Raw genomic sequence first — 21,356 nt, 5'->3', positions numbered from 1 at the left:
CATTATTCATTCTTTCTCTTTTGATTCTTGCTGATTTAGATATAAATATTGGTTTCATAAAAGAAAATTGGCAGAACTTCTTCACCTGTATTTTCAAATAGTTTATATATAATTGGTCTTGATTGTTCTTTAAATGTTTGCTAGAAATCACTTGTAAATCCATCTGATACTAGATATAGTTTTCTTAGGGAATTTATTCATGGTTTGTTTAATTTCTTTTTTCTGAAACGGGATTATTTAAGTATTTTATTTTCTCTTCTGTTAATGTGGGCAACTTATATATTTCTTAATATTCATCTATTTCATTTATATTGTCAGGCTTATTGGCATGCAGTTGGGCAAAATAACTCTGAATTATTATTTTAGTTTCCTCCTCATTGTTGGTGAATTCGACCTTATCCTCATTTTGATATGGATAATTTAGTTTTCTTACTTCTTTTTTAAATCAAATTAACTAGAGGTTTTCCTATTTTGTTCTTTTTTTACATACAACCAACTCTTAGTTTCATTTATTAGTTCAATAGCTTTTTACTTTCAATTTTATTAATCTTTGATTTTCAGAATTTCTCATTTGGTATTTAATTGGGGGCTTTTAATTTGTTTTTTTCTTAGCTTTTTTTATTTGCATGCCCAATTCATTTTTCTCTTCTTTCTCTATTTTATTCATGTAAGCATTTAGAAATATAACATTTCCCTTAATAATTGTTCTGAGTGTATCCCACAAGTTCTGGCATGTTATCTTATTAGTGTCATTGTCTTGAATGAAATAATTATTAATTATTTCAGTGATTTGTAGTTTGATCTACTCTTTAAATTAGGTTATTTAGTTTCCAAACTAATTTTTATTCTATTTTCCATGGCACTTTATTACTTGTAATTTTTAGTGCATTTAATATTTTTACCTTTCTGCATTTGATTGTGAGGTTTTTTTTAATGCCCTAATACATGGTCAGTTTTTTTGTAAGTGCTATGTACTGCTCAGAAAAAGTGTATTCCTTTCTATCCCCATTCAGTTGTCTCCAGAGGTCTATCATGTCTTTTCTAAAATTCTATTTACTTCTTTTTGGGGGGGGGGATTTGGAAAAATTTATTTTATTATTTAGTTATTTATTCACTACAATAATCTTGTAGTGAAAGTAGACATAAATCTCCCTCCCCTTCAAAAGATAAGAGAAACCTCAAGAGAAATGAAGTGAAAGAAAAAAAAAGTATATCTCAGTCTATGTTCAGATACCAAGGACTCTCTCTGTAACGGGTTGCATTCTTTATCATAAGTTCATAAGGAAAGTTGCTTCAATATTTTTTCACACTGTTGCTATTGGTAATGTATTTCCCTCCATTCTATTTCTCCCCACTCTTATTTATTCTATTCTCTTTCCTTTCATCCTGTCTCTCAGAAGTATGTTGTATGTGACTACCCAGAAGTATGTTGTGTCTGACTACCTTCTCCCATGATCTGCCCTCTCTTTTATCATTAACAACTCTCTTCACTTTCCCTTTTCCCCCCTTTTTTCTATCCCTTTCCTCTCCTTTTTTCCTTTAGGTAGGATAGATTTCTGTACCCTATTGAATGTGTATGTTATTTCCTTTCTGAACCATTTCCAACAAAAATGAAAGCTCACTCATTCCCCTTCACCTTCCCCCCCCCCATTCCATTGCATTGCAAAAGCTTTTTTCTTGACTCTTTTATATGAAATATCTTGGCTCATTCTACCTCTCCTTTCTCTTTCTCCCAGTACGTTCCTTTTTTAGCCATTGACTCCATCTTTATAATATATTATGTTATATTCACATACCTCCTATGCTTTGTGTGTGTGTGTGTGTGTGTGTGTGTGTGTGTGTGTTGTGTGTGAGTATAAATATGTGTGTGTGTTCCTTCCAACTTCTCTTATAAATGAGAAGGTTCATAGGAGTTATCAGTATCTTCTTCCGAGGCAGAAATACAAGTAGTTCAAAATCATTAAATCCCTCATAATTAACACCTCCTGTCTAACCTCTCTATGCTTCATTTGAATCCTGTACTTGAAGATCAGACTTTTTGTTCAGCTATGGTCATTTCAACAGCAAAGTCTGAAAGTCCCCTATTTCATTGAATGTCCATCTTTTCCTGTGAAAGAGAATGTTCAGTTTTGCTAGACATTGATTCTTGATTGTAATTCAAGTTCTTTTGCCTTCTGGAATATTATATTACAAGCTTTAGAAGCCCTCAATGTAGACACTGCTAAATCCTTTGTAATCATGATTGCGGTGCCATGGTAATTGAATTGTTTCTTTCTGGATGCTTGTAGTATTTTCTCTTTGACTTGGGAGTTCTGGAATTTGGCTATATAATATGCCTGGAAGTTTTTTTGGGGGAGGTGTTCTTTCAGGCTGTGATCAGTGAATTCCGTCAATTTCTATTTTACCCTCTGCTTCTAGGATATCCAGGCAATTTTGCTGGATTATTTCTTGAAAAATGAAGTCTAGGCTCTTTTCCTAGGCATGACTTTCAGTATCCCAATGCCCAATAATTTTTAAATTATTTCTCCTGAATCTGTTTTCCAGATCAATTGTTTTTTCAATGAGATATTTCACATTTTCTTCTAGTTTTTCATTCTTTTGTTATTATTTTATGGTTTCTTGATTTCTTTTTTTTTTTTTAGTTTTTGCAAGGCAAACAGGGTTATGTGGCTTGCCCAAGGCCACACAACTAGGTAATTATTAAGTGTCTGAGACTGGATTTGAACCCAGGTACTCCTGACTCCAGGGCCGGTGCTTTATCCACTATGCCACCTAGCTGCCCCTGGTTTCTGTATTTCTTACAAAGTCATCAGCTTTCTTTATACAGTGAATCTTGTTGTGAAAGTAGATATAAACTCCCCTCTCCCTCCTCCACAAAACATAGAGAAACTTCAAGAGAAATTCTACATTTGAAGGAGTGATTTTCTTCTGAGAGCTTTCTTATATCCTTTTTCATCTGGTCAAATTTGCTTTTTAAGACTTTCTTCTCACTGACCTTCTGGACTGTTTTTTCCATTTGATCTAAACTGGTTTTTAACATGTTGTTTTCTTTGGTATTTATTAGCTTCTCCTTCACCAACTGTTGACCCAGTTTTCATGATTTTCCCACATCACTCTCTCATCTCTTCCCAATTTTTCCTTTACCTCTCTTACTTGCTTTTCAAAGCCTTTTTTTGAGCATTTACATAGCAGGAGGCCAATTCCTATTTTTCTTGGAGGCTTTGGATACAGAAACTTTGACTTTGTCATCTTTTGAGTATATATTTTGATGCTCCATGGGACCAAAGTGGTTTTCTATGGTCTAATTCTTTTTGTTCTGTTGTTTGCCCATTTTCCCAGCCTATGATCTGATTATAATTTATTTCCAAAGTTTTTTTGAGGGGGGGTTGGTATACCCCCCCCCCCCCCCCAGAGCCCTTAATTCCTCTAATGTTTTGTGAGAGGTTCTGATTATTCTCCTGGCCTATACTAAGAGTTGGATATGAGTGTGGACAAAGCAGCAGAGTCCTGTCCCAGGGATAGCAGAAACACCTCTGCAGTCTCTCCCCACCCTCTTATTGTCTGTGAGCTGTGCTTTCTGGAAGCAGCTACAGGTCACACTCCACAGGTTCCTGGGGCTTCTCTGAGGCCTGGAGTCTAAGTTTACTCTGCTATAGCAGAGTTCTTCTACCAGTCATCCAAGCAATCCTTGTAATTCCTGGGCCAAGAGGTCTGGAAACTGTTCCTGCTACCATGGACCCAGATGCCCCACACATTGTTCCTGGAAGACTGCAACTGGCCCCTTCTGCAGTGCTGCTGTGGCCCAGACTGTGCTGCAGCTCCTTCCAACCCCAGTCCAGGTGGAACAGACCTTTCCCATGGATCCACCAAAATGGAAAATTGTTTTACTCAGTCTCTCTGTGGGCTCTACCCCTGTAGAATTTGGTTAGAGTCATAATTTTATGGCATCTGGAGTTGTTTTTGGGGAAGAGCTTCTGATAATTCCTGCCTTCATTCCATAATCTTGGCTCTACTGGGTCAATCAATTCAATTTACTCTTTTAATTTTTTTCTTGTTCTCTGAGAGAGAGAGGTTGGGGTCCCCCATTGGTATAATGTTGCTGTCTATGTCTTCTTTCTAAGAATTTGGATCTATACCACTTGGTGTATTTATGTTTGGTAATGATATCACTTCATTGTCTATGTAATCTTTTAGGAAGGCAGATAGATGTTGCAATGAATAGAGCAGTGCCGTGGAGTTAGGATGGGAGTTTGAATTTGACCTCAGACACTTGCCACTTAGTTGTGTGACCTTGTACAAGTCACTTAATCCTGATTGCCTCACGTTCAGGGCAATCTCCAATCATCCTGATTCATAACTCATCATTGGACCCTGATGGTTTTGGAGAGAAAGTGAGGCTGGTGACTTAGTCCAGTACCCTCTCACTCAAATCCAGTTCATGTGCTTGTTGTTACATCGTTTCCCTGATACCATGGTCTTTCTGAGAATGAAAGACAAGCATCATCATCATTACTTTTTAGGAAGATTTAATTTCCTTCTTTATCCCTTTTAATTAGATCTATTTTTTGCTTTTGAAAAATTAAGCATAATATATTCTGCTCCAACATTTTACCTTTACTTTGTGTATATCTCTGCTTCAAATATGTTTCTTGTAAATGACATATTGTAGGATTTTGGTATTTAATCTATTTTGCTATCCTTTTCTGTGTTATGGAAGAGTTCATCCCATTTACATTCATAGTGATAATTACAAACTCTGTATTATCTTTCATCCCTTTTCCATTCCTAATTCCCCATAGGGTAAGATAAATTTCTAACTCCAACTGAATATATCTAATACTCCCTCTTAGAGTCAAATCTAATGAAAGTAAAATCCAAGCCATTCTCACTTCCTTTCTTCTTTCCCTCTACTGTAATGCATCCTTTGCATCTCTTCTTGTGATATAATTTATCCTATTCTGTAATTTATCCTTTCCTACTTTCCCATACAATTATTTTTTTAAAATGTCCTAATTTTTTTTTCTATCATACCATCAAAATTAACTTCTGGAGATTTGGGGGATGGAGCCAAGATGGTGGCTGGAGAACAGCCTCTCTTAGGTACTCTCCAAAATATTTCAAAAGCTTTAAAGTTATGACTCTAACTAAATTTTTTGGAGACAGAATCCACAGAAAGATCCAGTGAGGCAATTCTGCAGCCCAAGGTAGCCTGGAAAATAGTGGGAAGGCTCTGTTCCATGGGGTTGGAGGAGCAGCAGCGCACCAGATCGAAGGAACTTCAGTCTTCCGGAAACAACCCCAGGGCGCCTGACAGCAAAAGCAGTTTTCTGACCTGCCACCCCAGAGAGCACCAAGCACAACTTAGAAGGTCGTCAGGGAGACCTTTGCCAGAACTGGCATGAAGCCCAGACCAGCATAACCCTCCTCAGCATGGCCACAGCCCTTAGTGCAGCCCAGATCCCAGGAAATGGAAGCAGGCCTGTGAAGCTGCCTAGCAGGAGCTGCCCGGCAGCTGCTTCCTACGTGCTCAGCCCACAGAAGGTAAGGGAGTAGAGGGAGACTACTGAGGGGAGAATACCACAAAGTCTGTCTGTCCTCTGTTCCCAGGACAGGACTCTGGGGCTTTGACCATATTCAGATCCTGGTCACAGTCTGGGGTCCGAGAGGAGTGAGCTTGTGGCCATTCAGCAGACCAGGAGAGCAGTCAGAGCCTCACATACTGAGGTCCTTGTAGGCGTGTCCCAATAATACTCAAAAGCTCAGGAAGCACCCCAAAACCAGACACAGGCTGGAGAAATGAGTAAACTGAGAAAAAATAGGGAACACCATTGAGAAATATTTTGTAAACAGGAAAAAAAAAAAGAACCTGACCATAGAAAATTACTTTGGTCCCATGGAGGTCCAAAATACACAACCTGAAGATGAGAAAATCCAAGCTTCTGCATCTAAAGATTCCAAGAACTATAGAAGTTGGGCTCAGGTTATGATAGTGCTCAACAAAAGAATCTGAAAACCAAGTAAAGGGAGGTAAAAGAAAAATTGGCAAAAGAAATGTGAGAGATGCAAGAAAAACATGAAAACTAAATCAGCAGCTTAGTCAAGAAGATCCAAAAAATGCTGAAGAAAATAACATATTAAAAACCAGTTTAGGTCAAATGGATAAAACTGTTCAAAATGTTATTTAGGAGAAGGATGCTTTAAAAAGCAAAATTGGCCAGTTGGAAAAGGAGATAAGAATGCTCTCTGAGGAAAACAAATCCTTCAGTTATAGAATGGAGCTAAAGGATGCTGATGACCTTGCAAGAAATCAAGACACAATAATTCAACACAAAAGAATGAAAAACTAGAAGAAAATGAGACATAACTCAGTGGAATAACAACTGAAGTGGAAAACAGATCCAGGAAAGATAATTTAAAAATTATTGAGGTAACTGAAAGTCATGATTAGGAAAAGAGCCTTGACCTCATTTTTAAAGAATTTCTACAGGAATATTGCCCTGATACCCTAGAAGCAGAGGTTAAAATAGAAATTGAGTTAATCCACTGATCTCCTTTGTAAATAGATCCCCCAAAAAACTAACCCCCAGGAATATTATAGTCAAGTTCCAGAACTTCCAAGTCAAAGAGAAAATATTACAAGCAGCCAGAAGGAAACAATTCAAATCTTGTGGAACAACAGTCAAGATTACCCAAGATTTAGCATCTACATTAAGGGCTCATAGGGCTTGGGGTATAATATTCCAGAAGGCAAAAGAGCTTGGAATGCAACTGAGAATCAACTACCCAGCAAAACTCGGGAAAAGAAGGACTTCCAGGGGAAAAGATGGACTTTCAATGAAACAGGAATTTCACATGTTCCTGTTGAAATGACCAGAGCTGAACAGAAAGTTTGATCTTCAAGTAAAGGACTCAGGTGAAACATAAAGGGGATGAGAAGGGTAAATTATGAGTGACTTAATGATGATGAATTGCATGTATTCCTGTATGGAAAAGTGTTACTGATAATACTCATATGAACCTCATTATGAATTTGAAGATATAATATATTATAAAAATGGAATCAGTGGGTGAAAGGGAAATGTACTGGGAATAAAAGAAAGTAGAGTTAGAATAGGTAAGATATTTCATGTAGCTTTTGCAGTGGTATGGATGGGGGAAAGGCAAGGGGCAATGAGGGAACCTTCATTCTCATCAGAAATGGATCAGAGAGGAAACAACTTACACACTCAGTAGGGTATAGACATCTAGAAGAAAAAGGAGAGCAGGGTGACAGGAGGAGGGAAGGGGTAATGTGGGTGAAAGAGGAGTGGGCAGATCAAAGGAGAGGATAGTCAGATATAAAACTTTTTTTATCTTTGTGCACGGTGGTGGAATTGGGTGGCCTATCCAGGGCCATGGGGCCAGCTGGTTGCTGGATCTATGGGGTGGTATGTAGGCTTGGGTCCTCTTGGCCCCAGGACCGGTGCTCTGTTCGCTGTGCCACTTAGCTGCTCCACAGCACATTTTTTAAGAGGGACAGAGTAAAAGGAAAGAGAAAATATAATAGATTGTGGTGGGGAGGAATGGATGGAGGGAATTACAATTAGCAACAGCAACTGTGGAAAAATATGGAAGTAGCTTCTATGATGGACTTATGATAAAGAATATGTTCCACCTGAGACAGAGCTGATGGTATCAGAGCACAGACAGAAATTTTATATTTTTGTGGGGGAGGGGGTATTATGTTTATTCTTAAACAAAAATATTTTAGTAATGTGTAAATAAAGAAAATTTTAAAAAATTTTTAAAAAGAAAAAGTAGATTTGAACATCATGCGGTCACTAGAGAACCTGAGAGAAAGCATTTTCAACAGAATAATGGGAATAAGAACTAAGTGTAGAACATGACTAATAAAGAAATAAATTTAACATGATTGTGAATAAAATAAAAATAACTTCTGCCCATACCTTCTCTCTAAGCATAATCCCTCTAATGGAGATAGAGTTCTCAAGATTTATAAGTCATTATCCCAGTTTAATTTTAGTGAATAACATTATTTTTCTTTTCCCCTGTTTACCTTTTTAATGTATCTTTTGAGTCTCATGTTTGAAGATCAAATTTTCTGTTCTTCTCTGGTTTTTTCATTAGGAAAATTTGAAAGTCACCTATTTCATTGAGTATCTGTTTTTTTTTTCCTTGAAGGAATGTGCTCAGTTTTGCTGGGTCATTGTTTCTTGGTTATAATCCAAGCTCCTTTTCTTAGAATATCATATTCCAGACCCTTCAATCCTTTGAAGTTGATGCTGCCAAGTCTTGCATAATCCTGACTTGGCTCTTTCATGTTTAAATGGTTTCTTTCTGGCTGCCTGCTATATTTTCTCCTTGATCTGATAACTTTGGAATTTTTCTACATTATTCCTTGACATTTTCATTTTGGGATTCCTTTCAGGAGGTGATCAGTGGATTCTTGCATTGACTATTTTACTCCCTGGTTCTATGATATCAGAGCACTATTCCTTGATAATTTCTTGATAGATGTTGTCCAGGCTTTTTTTTTTTTTTTGATCATGGCCTTCAGGTAGTTCATTAATTTTTTTTAATTTTTTAGGTTTTTTTGCAAGGCAATGGGATTAAGTGGTTTGCCCCAAGGCCATACAGCTAGGTAATTATTAAGTGTCTAGGTTGGATTTGAACTCAGGTACTCCTGACTCCAGGGCCAGTACTCTATCCACTGCGCCACCTAGCCACCCCCCTTAATTCTTATATTATCTCTTCTGGATCTATTTTTCTAAGCCAATTATTTATCCAGTGAAGTTATTTTACATTTTCTTATGATTTTTCTTTTTTTTTTGTTTTTTTCTTGACTGATTCTTTGATGTCTCATAGAGTCCTTAACCTCTACTTGCCTAAGTCTCTTTTTTTCAAGAAATTATTTTCTTCAGTAAGCTTTTTCATGTCTTTTTCAATTTGTCAATTCTGTTTTTGAAGGAGCTGTTTTCTTTTTCCATGTGCCCAATTGTATTTTTGAAGGAATTGTTTTCTTTTTTCAATTTTTCCAAATTCTGTTTTTTAAAGAGTTTTTTCTTTGTTCATTTGCACCATTGTATTTTTAAAGGAGTTGATTTCTTCATTCAATTTTTTGCTTCTTTTTGCAGTATGTTGAGTTTCTCTTGCATTCCCAATTTTTCTCCTTGATTTTAAAAATCCTTTTTGAGCTCTTCTGAGAGGTTTTTGGACTGCAGACCAATTCGTATATATATCCCTCTGGAGCTTCATATGTAGTACTTTTTTCTGCTCTTTTTTTTTGAGATGGTGTTGTGATTTTCCTTAAGAGCATAGTAGTTTTCTATCTTCAAGGCTTTTTTTTCTGACTTACCTTAAAGCTTCTTGTGTTGATGGAGGGGTTAGTGCACAGACCATACTGAAACTAGAATTTACTCACTGGGCTGGGGCCATCTAGCCCAGTGGCACCATTTGCACAGGGATCTGGGTCTCCTGTGTGGAAGCCCTCCCAACTTCCCTACTGTTTCCTTTGACGTGCTGAACTGGGCCCAGGAGGCTTGTTGCAAATTTCTGCTATGGCTAAAAACCTCTGACTGGCCTCCTCTGTACCCCACTGTTCTGCACTCCTTGCCAAGCCAGTCTGGTTTCCCTTCCTGCACTGAACTCTGCTTCCTGCACTAGTTTCCTCTCCACCCTAGTGAGACAGACCTTTTCTGAAGTCCTTCCCAGTTATCTTATGTGGAAAATGCTCTACTCTGTTCTTTTGTGGGTTTTGTTGCTTAAAGGCTTGATTAAAAATGTTTCTGAGGAAAATCCAAGAGTGCTTTGGGAGTTAGAATAGTTCTGCCATCTTGTACTTCTTATGGAGTTTTTTCTTTATTGAAGTTTTGTGTCTCTTTTTTCATTTGACCAGTTCTGCTTTTTAAGGCATTCTTTCGTCATTGACTTTTAATGTCTTGTTTTTTTACTATTTGACCTAATTTGATTTTTAAAGTGCTATTTTTTTCAGTATGTTTTTCTGTGTGTGTGTATGTGTGTGTGTATGTGTGTATGTGTGTCTCCTTTTCCAAGCTATTTACTAGTTTGGCATGTTTTTCTTACATCACTCTCATTTCTCTTCCCAGTTTTTCTTCTACCTCTCTTTCTTTATTACCTTGCCAAGTTCATATTTTTCTTTGGATATAGGAGCTTTGACTTTGTTATTTTCTTCTGAGTGGGTGTGTTTTGATGTTCCTTGTTACCATAGTAATTTTCTTGGTCAGAATTTTTTTTTCTGTTGTTTGTTCATTTCCCCCATCCATTACTTGAGTTTTTATTCTTATGTTAAAGTATGATTTTGCTTTCAGGGTAGAAAGTACATTGACCATGCTTGTGGGGTATTATGCAGCTGTTTGCAGAGCTACTTCTAGGGACCTGTATGTTTTCAGTTCTTCCAAGGTGGTATGACCTAAAGAGAGGTATTTACTGCTCTCTTGGCTTGTGTTCTGGTCTGCTAGTGACCACAAGCTTTCTTTTCTTCTCAGGAACCGTAAGGAGAATTCTTGCTGCCCTGTGGTCACAAGTTGTAGTATGCTACTGCTCCTCCTATCTCTGGGATTGCAGTCCCAAATTGTAATACAGATCTGAGTGTAGGTAAAGCAACAGAGTCTTGACTCAGTGATAATAGAGACCCTAGTAATTTTCTTCTGACAAGTTGTTCATCTGTGAGTTGAAAATTATGGAAACTTATGCCACTGCTCATTCAGTGGCTCCCAAGGTCTGCTCCTGGTGTGCCACTGGTTTTGTACTCTATTCTCACTCTGGTGGGACAGACATTTTATGATGACCTTCTAAGTTGTATTGGGCTCAAAATAGTTTCATTCTGTCTTTTTGTGAATTCTACCACTCTAGGAGTTACATTTAGAGTTATGATTTGAAGCAGATGAGTCTAATCTGCTGCCTAGGTCTGGCCTTAGTGAGAGGGGCATTCATGTGGTCAGCAAAGCATTTGTTGGTGGTGAGGGATTCATGAATGGGTATTGAATTCTGTATAGGTCCCTTGAGGGGTTTGTTGGGCAGTGGGGCTCAGTACAAATAAAAGATATTTTATTTAAAGGTATTTAGATAGGTAGGAGAATCCAGGCAAATCTTTGCCTTGGCTCCTCCATCTTGGCTCCACCTCTTTTGAATTCTTTTTCTGAGATAATATATTTTCCCACCCTAAAGGAGCTTTTACATTTTTATAAAAAAAAGTCAATATGAACATAAATAAGTATATTATACTAGCATTTAAATATAGTCTTTAAGGTTTACAAATCACTCTCCTATGATCATTATGATGAAGTAGTTGCTATTGTCTTAATTTTACAGATGAATAAACTGATGCTAAGAGAGTTTAAATTACTTGCCCAACTTAGTCAGCTACTAAGTGTCTGAGAAAGGCTTTGAACTAAGGTATTCCCTATTCTATACACAATGTTCACCATTGTATCATCTAGTTGCTAATATTTTCAAAATCAAAACAAAATAATATTTGTTAATTTTGGGCGTTTTTCTGATGTACATTATCCTTATCTCTTAACTGAAAAGTAATTATCCTTAAAACTTACTTGATAGATTATTTGCATTTTCTGCCTTCCTATTTATTTTTATGGTCATTTGTAGTTTTCTTTATTTTGAGCAGAACCTTTTACCCTGCCATCATAACAGAATTCCCACATTTCTGTTACCTCCATTTATATTTTTTAGTATATTTTCTTTTTAATGTTAATTATTAATTATTGTTTACATTTTAAAATGTGTCTGTATGCTCCTTTGAAAATACTGTGGGGGAAATTTTACATTGTTCTCTCTATTCACATTGACTCTAATTCTGTTATAAGTAATTAATTTTCATTTCTATATCAGTTATGAGAAACTGAGGAAAGGAGATTATGTCTTACAGATTAACAGCTAGGGAGGATGGAGAAAACCATAAAATAAATTGATGTATAGCAGGAAGGATGGGGGAAACCATAAAGAAAGAAATCTACTTCTACTTAAAACAGGAGCACAAGAAATTTTATAATTAGAATGACAGGTGAATTAATGAATGAACTGATGGCAGTCTAGGTGTGAGATCCACATGTCTGTATTATACATCCAAATGAGGACAGAAGAGCCTAAGGGCCTAGATAACTATTGTGGGGAAGAGGAAGTTTATTAAGGAATCAGACCCAATTGGGGAGGGAATTAGGGACTTCTGGGTAGGTCTTTGATCTCTGTAATACCCAGCCAATTGGGGACTGCCAACAAACCCCTCAAGGGACCTGTACAGAATTCAATACCCATTCATAAATACAGTGCATCCCTCATCACCAACAAATGCTTTGCTGACCACATGAATGCTCCTCTCACCAAGGCCAGACCTAGGCAGCAGGTTAGACTCATCTGCTTCAAATCATAACTCTAAATGTAACTCCTAGAGTGGTAGAATTCACAAAAAGACAGAGTGAAACTATTTTCAGCCCAAGTCAGGTTAGAAGGTCTTCATAAAAAAATGTCCCACCAGAGTGAGAATAGAGTACAATACCAGTGAGTGGCAAACCAGGAGCAGACCTTGGGAGGGACTTGTGTTTCTAGACAAGGGTTAAAAGGCTTTTGTGCCCCAGGTGGGGCCATTTTGGGACTGGGAATGTTAATAAAGGATCCTCTTTGATTCATTAATGGTGATTCTGAGTTCTTGATAAGGCACTTGTTTCTTATAGTAAATTTAGCTATTTTGTTTGTTTTGTGGTAATTTTCAAAATTAGAGCTACTTTGCTCATAAAAAAATATAAATTAGGGATGGCTAGGTGGCACAATGGATAGAGCACCGGCCCTGGAGTTCAAATCTGGCATTAGACACTTAATAATTACCTAGCTGTGTGGCCTTGGGCAAGCCACTTAACCCCATTGCCTTGCCAGAAAAATAAAATCTAAAAAAAAATAATTTAATTATCCTGTGCTCTTTTCAGTCAGTGTTATTGCTGTTACTGTTATTCAGTTTCCCACTCTTCATTCGTATGATTATCCTCATCCATATGACTCCTCCATAGCAAACTTTCACTCAGTAATTTTGACTAGAAGTCTGAGACTATTTCTTCTGAAAACCTAATTTCTGGCTTTTCTGTACAGTGCCTTAGTAATTTAGGGATTAATTTTACTTACAGTTTGGAGACATCCCTCTATCCAGAGTTTGAGGTGATATGCCCTTAGAAGTAAGCTAAGGATTTTACAGTTTCCCAGGAGTGTATAATACAGGACTTGGGAGTTTTATCTTTTATCTCAATAATGGCTATTAATGTGTGTGTACACGTGTGTGTGTGTGTGTGTGTGTGTGTGTGTGTGAGAGAGAGAGAGAGAGAGAGAGAGAGAAACAGATACAATCAGAGAGAAAGAGGAAAGAGTTGAGACAAAAAAGCTAAAATGTTTTTTCTCTATTTAATTTTGAGTCCTTTGAAATATGGGTAGATGACATCCAGAGGGGTGGAGCCAAGATGGCAGCGTGAAGGAAGCATTTCCCAGGAACTCCTTCACCTCAAAACTCCAAAAGCCAACAAATTATGACTCTAGCCAAAATTTAGAGGGGCAGAACCCACAGAAAGATTGAGTGATACATTTTCCCAGTTCAAGATAACTTAGAAATTCTGCAGGAAAGGTGTATTTCACCAGGACCGGGGGGTTGGGATAAAAGCTAGGGCCACAGCCCAGCCCAGCCCAGACATCACGGACAACAGCTTTAAGGGGCAGTGAGAGAACTCTGCTACACCAGAATGAGTGTGAAGTGAGGAGCATTGGCTATAGAATCTGCAGTGAGAATCTGGAGAAAGCAGCCTGCACCCCCAGACACAGTAAGGGAAGTCTGCAGAGATATCTCTGCTCTCCCTGGGGTAGAACTCTGCTGTTAGGCTACACTTAGATCTAGATTGCTGTTTGGGCTTCCATACTAAGTAGCCAAGCTGTATCTCTCCTTATAGCTCCAGGGCAGAGGGAAGTACGGGGGCCATCTACAAAGCACAGGCAAGAGAGCATAAGGCCTTGAAGGAATAAAGGTCCCAGTGGGGTGTCCCCCCAAAAAAATAATAAACCCAAAGCCTTGGAAGTGCTGTCTTGGTCTAAGGAAATAAACAACAGAAAAAGAAGAATCTGATCATAGAGAATTACTTTAGTCCCATGGAAGATCAAAACACATACTCAGATGACATCAAAATCAAAGCATACATATACAAAACCTCCAAGAGAAGTAGAAAATGTGCTCAGAGTATGGATGAGTTCAAAAAAAGACTGAAAAGCAATTAAGGGAGATGGAGGAAAAATTGGGAAATGAGAGCAATGCAGAAAAATCATGAAAACCAAATCAACAACTTGGTGAAAGATATACCAAAAAATACTGAAGAAAATAATATGTTAAAAACCAGTTTAGGCCTAATGGAAAAAGCAAAACAAGGCAAATGAGGAGAATGCCTTAAAAAGCAGAACTGGCCAGCTGGAAAATGAGATTAAAAAGCTCTCTGAAGAAAATAATTCTTTCAAATGCAGAATGGAACTAAAGGAAGCTGATGACTTTGAGAGAAATCAGGAAGAAATAAAACTCTTCCAAAAAAGCCAAAATTAGAAGAAAATGTGAATTATCTCATTGGAAAAACAACCAACCTTGGAAACAGATCCAGAAGAAATAATTTAAAAATTATTGTGCTATCTGTAAGCCATGATCAGGAGAAGAGCCTAGACTTCATTTTTCAAGAAATAATACAGCAAAATTGCCCTGAGATCCTAGAAGTAGAGGATAAAGTAGAAATTGAGAGAACTCACCATTCACCTCTTGAAAGAGATCCCCAAAGAAACCTTCTAGGAATATTATAGTCAAATTCCAAAACTCCCAAATCAAAGAGAAAATTCTAAAAGCTGCCAGAAACAAATGATTCAACTACCAAGGTTCCATAGTCAGGATTACACAGGATCTGGCAGCATCTACATTAAGGGCTTGTAGGGATTGGAAGGCAAAAGATTTTGGTTTACAACCAAGAATCAACTACCCAGCAAAACTGAACATCCTCTTTTGGGGGAAAAGTTGGACTTTGAATGAAACAGGTGACTTTCACACTTTCCTATTGAAACAACCAGAGCTGAACAGAAAGTTTGATCTCCAAGTACAGGACTGTGGTGAACCATAGAGGGGGGTGGAAGAGAAGGACTAACTATGAGGAACTTAATGATATTGAACTGTTTGTATTCCTTCACGGGAAGAAGATAATTGATAACTCATATGAACTTTCTCATTTATAAGTGCTGTTAGAAGGAGTATATATAGACAGAACATAGGAAGGAGTGGAATATAATGTTATAATATAGTAAAAAGATGGAGTCAATGAGTAATAAAGGAAAATACTGGGAGGAAGAAGAAGCTAAGAAATTTTACATATGAGTCAAGAAAAAGCTTTTTTCCATGGAATGGAACAGGGGAAGGCAAGGGGGAACGAATGAGTCTTCATTTTCATCAGAAATGCCTCGGAGAGGAAATAACATACACACTTAATAGGGTGGGGAAATCTATCTTACCCTAGAGAAAAATGAGAAGAAAGGGATGGGATAAGCGAGAATGGTGGGAGGGAAGATCGAGGGAGAGGTTACTCAGATACAATACATTTTTGGAGAGGGCCAGGATGAAAGGAGAGAGAACAGAATAAATGAGAGTGGGGAAGAATAGAGTGGAGGTACAGCTAGTAATAGCAACCATGGGAAAAATATTGAAGCAACTTCTCTGGACTTATGATAAAGAACACAACTCACCCCAGAGACAGAGCCATTGGAATCTGAACACAGAGTGAAGTACATTTTATTTCTCTCTTAAGATTTCTCATCTTCTTGGGGGGGGGAGTTATGTTTACTCTTATGCTTACTATTATAACACATTCAGTTTTGATCAGTGTATAGTATGGAAACAATGTAGAGACTATCAGCCTTCTGTGGGGGGGGGAGGGAAGGGAGGATTGGGGAAAAACTGTAAAATCCAAAACCTTACAAAAAATGATAGGTAGATACTACTATTGTATATAATTGGACAACAAATAAAATGTTATTAAAAGAAAAAAAAGAAATATGGGTAGACTTCTAATCTCTTTTCTTTAAAGAACTATTCCCAGTAATTAGAAATCAAGTTAAGAATTGTACTACATTAGCACTTATTACTTTCCTTGGAATACTATTAGACATATATGTGTACAGAATTTCTCACTGCTTCTTTAGAGCATATGTGTTTTTGTCGAAACTTCCATGGTAATGAGACTTCTAGTACAGTTTGCATAGTGAATAGAGCACCAGGCCTGGATACAGGGAGTCCTGAATCTTCAGATATTAATTAACTGTGTAGTACTGGGCAATCTCTATTTGTCTCAGTTTTCTTATTTATAAGTTGGAGAGAATAATAGCACTTATCTCTCAGGATTGTTATGAGGATTGAATGAGATAATTGTAAAATGCTTAGCATAATGCCTAGCACACAGGAAGCACTTTATAAATATTAGCTATCAGTGAATGTTTTTATTAAACATTGATATATGATTTCATCAGAATAGCCACTCCTTCTGTCCTTGCAAATCATAGCTCTTTCATAACTTCTTGAAGACCATATTCTCTCTTGCTGTGCTTGTAAAGATCCATGCTATAGCAGCCTTCCCCATAGGGATTTACCTACTATGTGATGTGTGATGAAAGACATCTCAGGATCAGTAAAGATCCTTTCAATTAAGTCAGTCTGTCAGGAACTACCATCAGTTGAGTATTCATAATCATTCCTACCCTGTGAAGAAGCATCAGAGAAGAACTTAATCATATCCTGATCATTAATGTGCCTCCACTATATTTGGTTTATAATAGAGTGCTGATTGCTGCTTCCAAAGATGGCTTTTCATGAAGGCATAATAATTAGGATTGTGTTTATTCACATTCTGATTGGTAATGACAATGGTGGAACTATCTTAAAATTAACACTATATATATATATATATATATATATATATATATATATATATATATATATATATATATGAAAACCTAATTCAAATAATTTTTGAGAAACTTCCATAATGCTTCTCTATGTACAAAAAGGAAAAACTATATTCCCAATTCTTTGAAGTGATTGCTTGCTTGTGCTCTTTTTCAGCCATTGTTGTTATTTTTGTCCCTGCTCTAGAAATACTTTGTTGATAGTCTAGCCACTTCAATTATGAATTTAATTCATTCTAAAATTCTGTTATTCGATTTGTTCATATCACAAAGCGAATTTTCCCATAGGAAGTAATGTAAAGTCAGATGATCGGTACCACATCCCCCAAAATAATTATTAATAATTTTAAGTATTTTCTTTGTCCCTGATGTACCTGAAATACAATCACAATGATTAGTACACAATATAAATCAAAAAGTAAAACAAATTAACCTGCACTTTACCCTTGAGAAGAGTCATGGCTGACTTGAGGTAGACAAGAGGAAGGAGGAGGAAGTTATTGTTTGGGAGGAGAATCTTCTTCCATGAGAATATTGGGGATTTCAATGTTGGGAGGCTTCTCTCTTATGTTACTTTTACTAAAAGTAAGACTAACACTACTACTTTCACTTATTTTTCATGTGTTAGAATCACTTTCCTGTTTTGACTCACTGATTTTCTTTTCTTTACATTCGCTTCTGAGTGAATTGGAGGGGGTGGGGGGAGTACTTGTAACAGGTTGACCAATTAGGAGGCTATACAACAGTTCAGGTAAGAGGTAATGAGGACATGAGCAAAGGATATGACTGTGAATAGTGAGAAAGGGCTATCCATGGTGATAGAATCGAAGTAGAAATGGACAATGTATGTTGAGTGAAGTTCCTTTGACATATGAAAGCAAAAAATAACCAGTGCCCTCATTGGGTATTATCCCTTTGTGAGCCATTCAAGTCTAGTATGATATATGTACTGTGAATCCTGAAAGACAAATTTTGTGAAAACATTCTACTTCATCCAGGGTAGCATACATAAACTCATTAACCTAGGTTCTACAATATGCATTATTTTTTAATAATGCCTCCTACTGGTATGAATGTTTGGTTGTAATTTATGTTTTGAAAAGGTTCTGAGAGGGGTGGCTAGGTGGTGTAGTGGATAAAGCACTGGCCCTGGAGTCAGGAGTACCTGGGTTCAAATCCGGTCTCAGACATTTAATAATTACCTAGCTGTGTGGCCTTGGGAAAGTCACTTAACCCCATTTGCCTTGCAAAAATCTAAAAAAAAAAGGTTCTGAGAGAGGGAAGTTTTCCTTGAAAATGGAGAAAGCTACATGAATTTCCTTCTTTTTTCTGTTATCTAGGAAAAACAACTCATCATGGAATGACTGACAAACATTCAAAAATGGAAAAGAGCATAATTAATGGATGGACACTGACAACATCATTTGGATTTCATGGAATATTTTGATTTAGTTTTCTGACATGTGGTATGGACAGTTTAGTTCCCTTTACTCCTTACCACTGATAACGTTAGTTTTATTCCAGTTGATACTAATGACATCAGCTCTTTGGAAGGACTCCTCTCACTTAAAAAAGTCAGGTAGAAAAATGACTTTTTTCTTCTCAAGGTAAGCCTAGGCATAATTGTGCTCCTTGTGGTCAGTAGGAGTCATTCTTGGAGATCTACTTAAATACAAGGAAAAAAACATTCTTATTGTACAGTGAAACTGAAAGATGAGCTGTGGATATTGTTCTGAGGATTTGTCTAGTGTGTCATCCTAGTTCCCTACTGTACATTTTCAAAGGTGTGAGAGTTTATGGTTATGTTGATTAAGGAGATACATCTTGTGCCTTAAAACTATAGCATCTCAGTATTACATTTCTCTGAGATATCACAGCAGTATTGATTTGTGTAGTCCCAAAACTATAGGGACTTTGAAGTCACAGTTTATAGTTGCAGTAGTATGAACCTGCTGCTAATATCTTAGGCAAGACATCAGGCCTTGACTTCATTAGCCTCTTGACTTTAGCATAACTCAAAGAAATGGCTTACTCTTGAAGTTTTTGGAATCAGAAATATTGCTGAAGATTGGGGGCTGTCATTTGGGGAAAATTATTTTTTCCATTCTTATAAAATATCTATTTGAGATATTTCAGAACAGTTCAGTTAGATCTGAAACTCATTGAGAGACAATACCCTGACAGTGGAACATATAGTCAGGTGTTTATAAAAACCTTTGTATATAATACTTAGTGTGTTTTTTTCCAAGTACCTAATGATATTACACTCATATTCAGGAATTCATCAAAATCTTTACTTTAAACCATAGTAAGTTTTGCAAGTGATTCTTGTAAAAGATTTCTTTACCCCCTTTGGACTATCAACTGAAGGCTCAAGTTTTTATTGACTTGTGTTAGAAGAATCATCAGTCTCTATTATCACTTAAAGATCTTTTTAGATTCTGTCATCACCATTTTTCAAGAAACCCCAGCCATGTTGCTTACTTTCTCTAAGCTTAACTTATTTTCTGGACTGTCTAATCTCCTTACCTACCCATCCCAAGCCTTGCTTTCTAGCTCCTCTTTATGTTTTTGTCTTCTTTTATTATAATGAAGATTTCTTAAAAATAGGAGTCTTATAGTTTTCATATATTTGTATCTCCAGCACATGGCATAAGCTATGACAAAAACAGTGCTTAAAATATACTTTATCTTTCACATATTTTTAGGTATCTTATCTCTTTCCTGTATTAAAATGTATTTGTTGTACTTCTTTGAGAAGATGAGGGAGTAGGGATTTAGAATATTGCTTATATTATCAGATATAGTTGATAGGTTGATTAGTTTTGCTAAGCTGCTTCTTTTTTAGTCCTTGTAATATTAAGCATAAAACTGTAAACACTTTAAAAATATAATATTAAAACAAAATTGTCAGAAAATATAAATTAGACATTTTAAGTTTTATTCTCTGGGATTCACTGCTTAGACCTGTAGTTGGAGGCCAGTAAGGTAATGGCCACAACAAACTGGGAGAAAGGAGGAATATTTATGCAAAAACAAAGGATTGGGGAAATTATTAACCTCTTTTGTGACCTGATAGTAAAGGTTAATAATTTCCCTTAGGTTTCACAGTAACAATAACTTGTTGGATAGAAGAGTGAAGATAAGTTTGGAAATGAAGGTGATAAAAAAGCAAAAGATACCAATTTTAAAACTCCAGTATTTGATTGGTTACAACTTTTGTTTTTATTTCATGTGATATTATATATATAGTATAAAAATTATCCAAATGGATTCTGAAGGGGATACACACACATTTATAAAATATGAATAATTTATCTAATTTATAGGCTAGAACTAAATACAATTGACAGTGGTTTAAAAGCTGACATATTTATTTTGTTAGAATAGAAATTTTAATTGTTATTGTTGGCAGTTATAATTGTAATTAATATGTATGTCCTTATAACAAAGAAATTCAAAATGAAATTGGCAGAATAACTATGAATAATATAAGTAGTCTATAGCAATTACTCAAAAATCAATAAAGATTTTGGTTGTTATATACAGATTTTGACCTTCCATACCTTATTTAGCCTAAGTTTTTGACATATAGACCATTTCCCAATTACTGTTAAAAATAAAACAGCTATGATTATCATAAGAATAATATTAAGTTCAAAGAAGGACCTATCTTTACAAAAAAATTCTAATTGGATTTGATAGATCAAATGGAATGTTTAATTTTGTAACTCTATTCCAAGATTTCTGAAAAATAATATGGCAAGTTGCAATAAATCTGTACATCCACTAACATTTTAATAGAGTACCTATTTCTTTTCAACTCTGCTAACATTTAATTGAAATTTTTGGGTCAATTTGATGGTATTCTCTAATGAAATTGCTTTAACTTCTTTTCATGTCTTATTTAATTGTATTTCTCTATAAAAAACTTTGGGTAAGATAAAACATAAGTTACTTTTTATATCTTTTAGCCATTTCTTCACTGGAGACATCTATCTATCTATATTGTATGTATGTATGTATATGTATATGTATATGCATATATCCTAAGAAACTAATGTATGATTGTGGATTTCATTGAGAGTTTCTGAAGTCAACAGTGTTATCTGTAAATAGGATCATTTGGATAGCAGGAATACTTTTGGTATATATATATATATATATATCTCCTTTTTGTGTATATTTAAAAATATTGTTAGTGAATCATTGAATAAAAATTTTTGTGATTGTATCTATAAAAGTTTCTTCTATTAGATATCTCCCAAAGAGTCTATATGTGGGAGACATTGCAGAAGAAAACTTTTATGGATATGTTTTGCTTTGGATCTCTTGTTATTAACAAAATAATAAATAGAGTGCAGTCCTGT

General features: G+C 36.1%; 1 protein-coding gene across 1 annotated transcript in view; it reads left to right on the top strand.

Annotated features, from left to right (window-relative positions):
* The window catches only part of C1H5orf47 (chromosome 1 C5orf47 homolog), a 34,984-nt gene extending 14,176 nt beyond the window's left edge, over positions 1-20,808 (top strand). Inside the window, exon 6 of the mRNA XM_074229635.1 lies at positions 18,327-20,808. Coding sequence (XP_074085736.1) covers positions 18,327-18,328 — 2 coding nt within the window. The 3' untranslated portion in view covers positions 18,329-20,808. The remainder of the gene's footprint in view (positions 1-18,326) is intronic.
* The last annotated feature ends 548 nt before the right edge of the window (positions 20,809-21,356 follow it).

This window comes from Macrotis lagotis, chromosome 1, assembly GCF_037893015.1.
Source record: "Macrotis lagotis isolate mMagLag1 chromosome 1, bilby.v1.9.chrom.fasta, whole genome shotgun sequence".
NCBI classification, from domain to species: Eukaryota; Metazoa; Chordata; class Mammalia; order Peramelemorphia; family Peramelidae; genus Macrotis; species Macrotis lagotis.
Note: the sequence above shows the minus strand (reverse complement) of the source record. Positions and strands in the feature narration are given on the sequence as shown.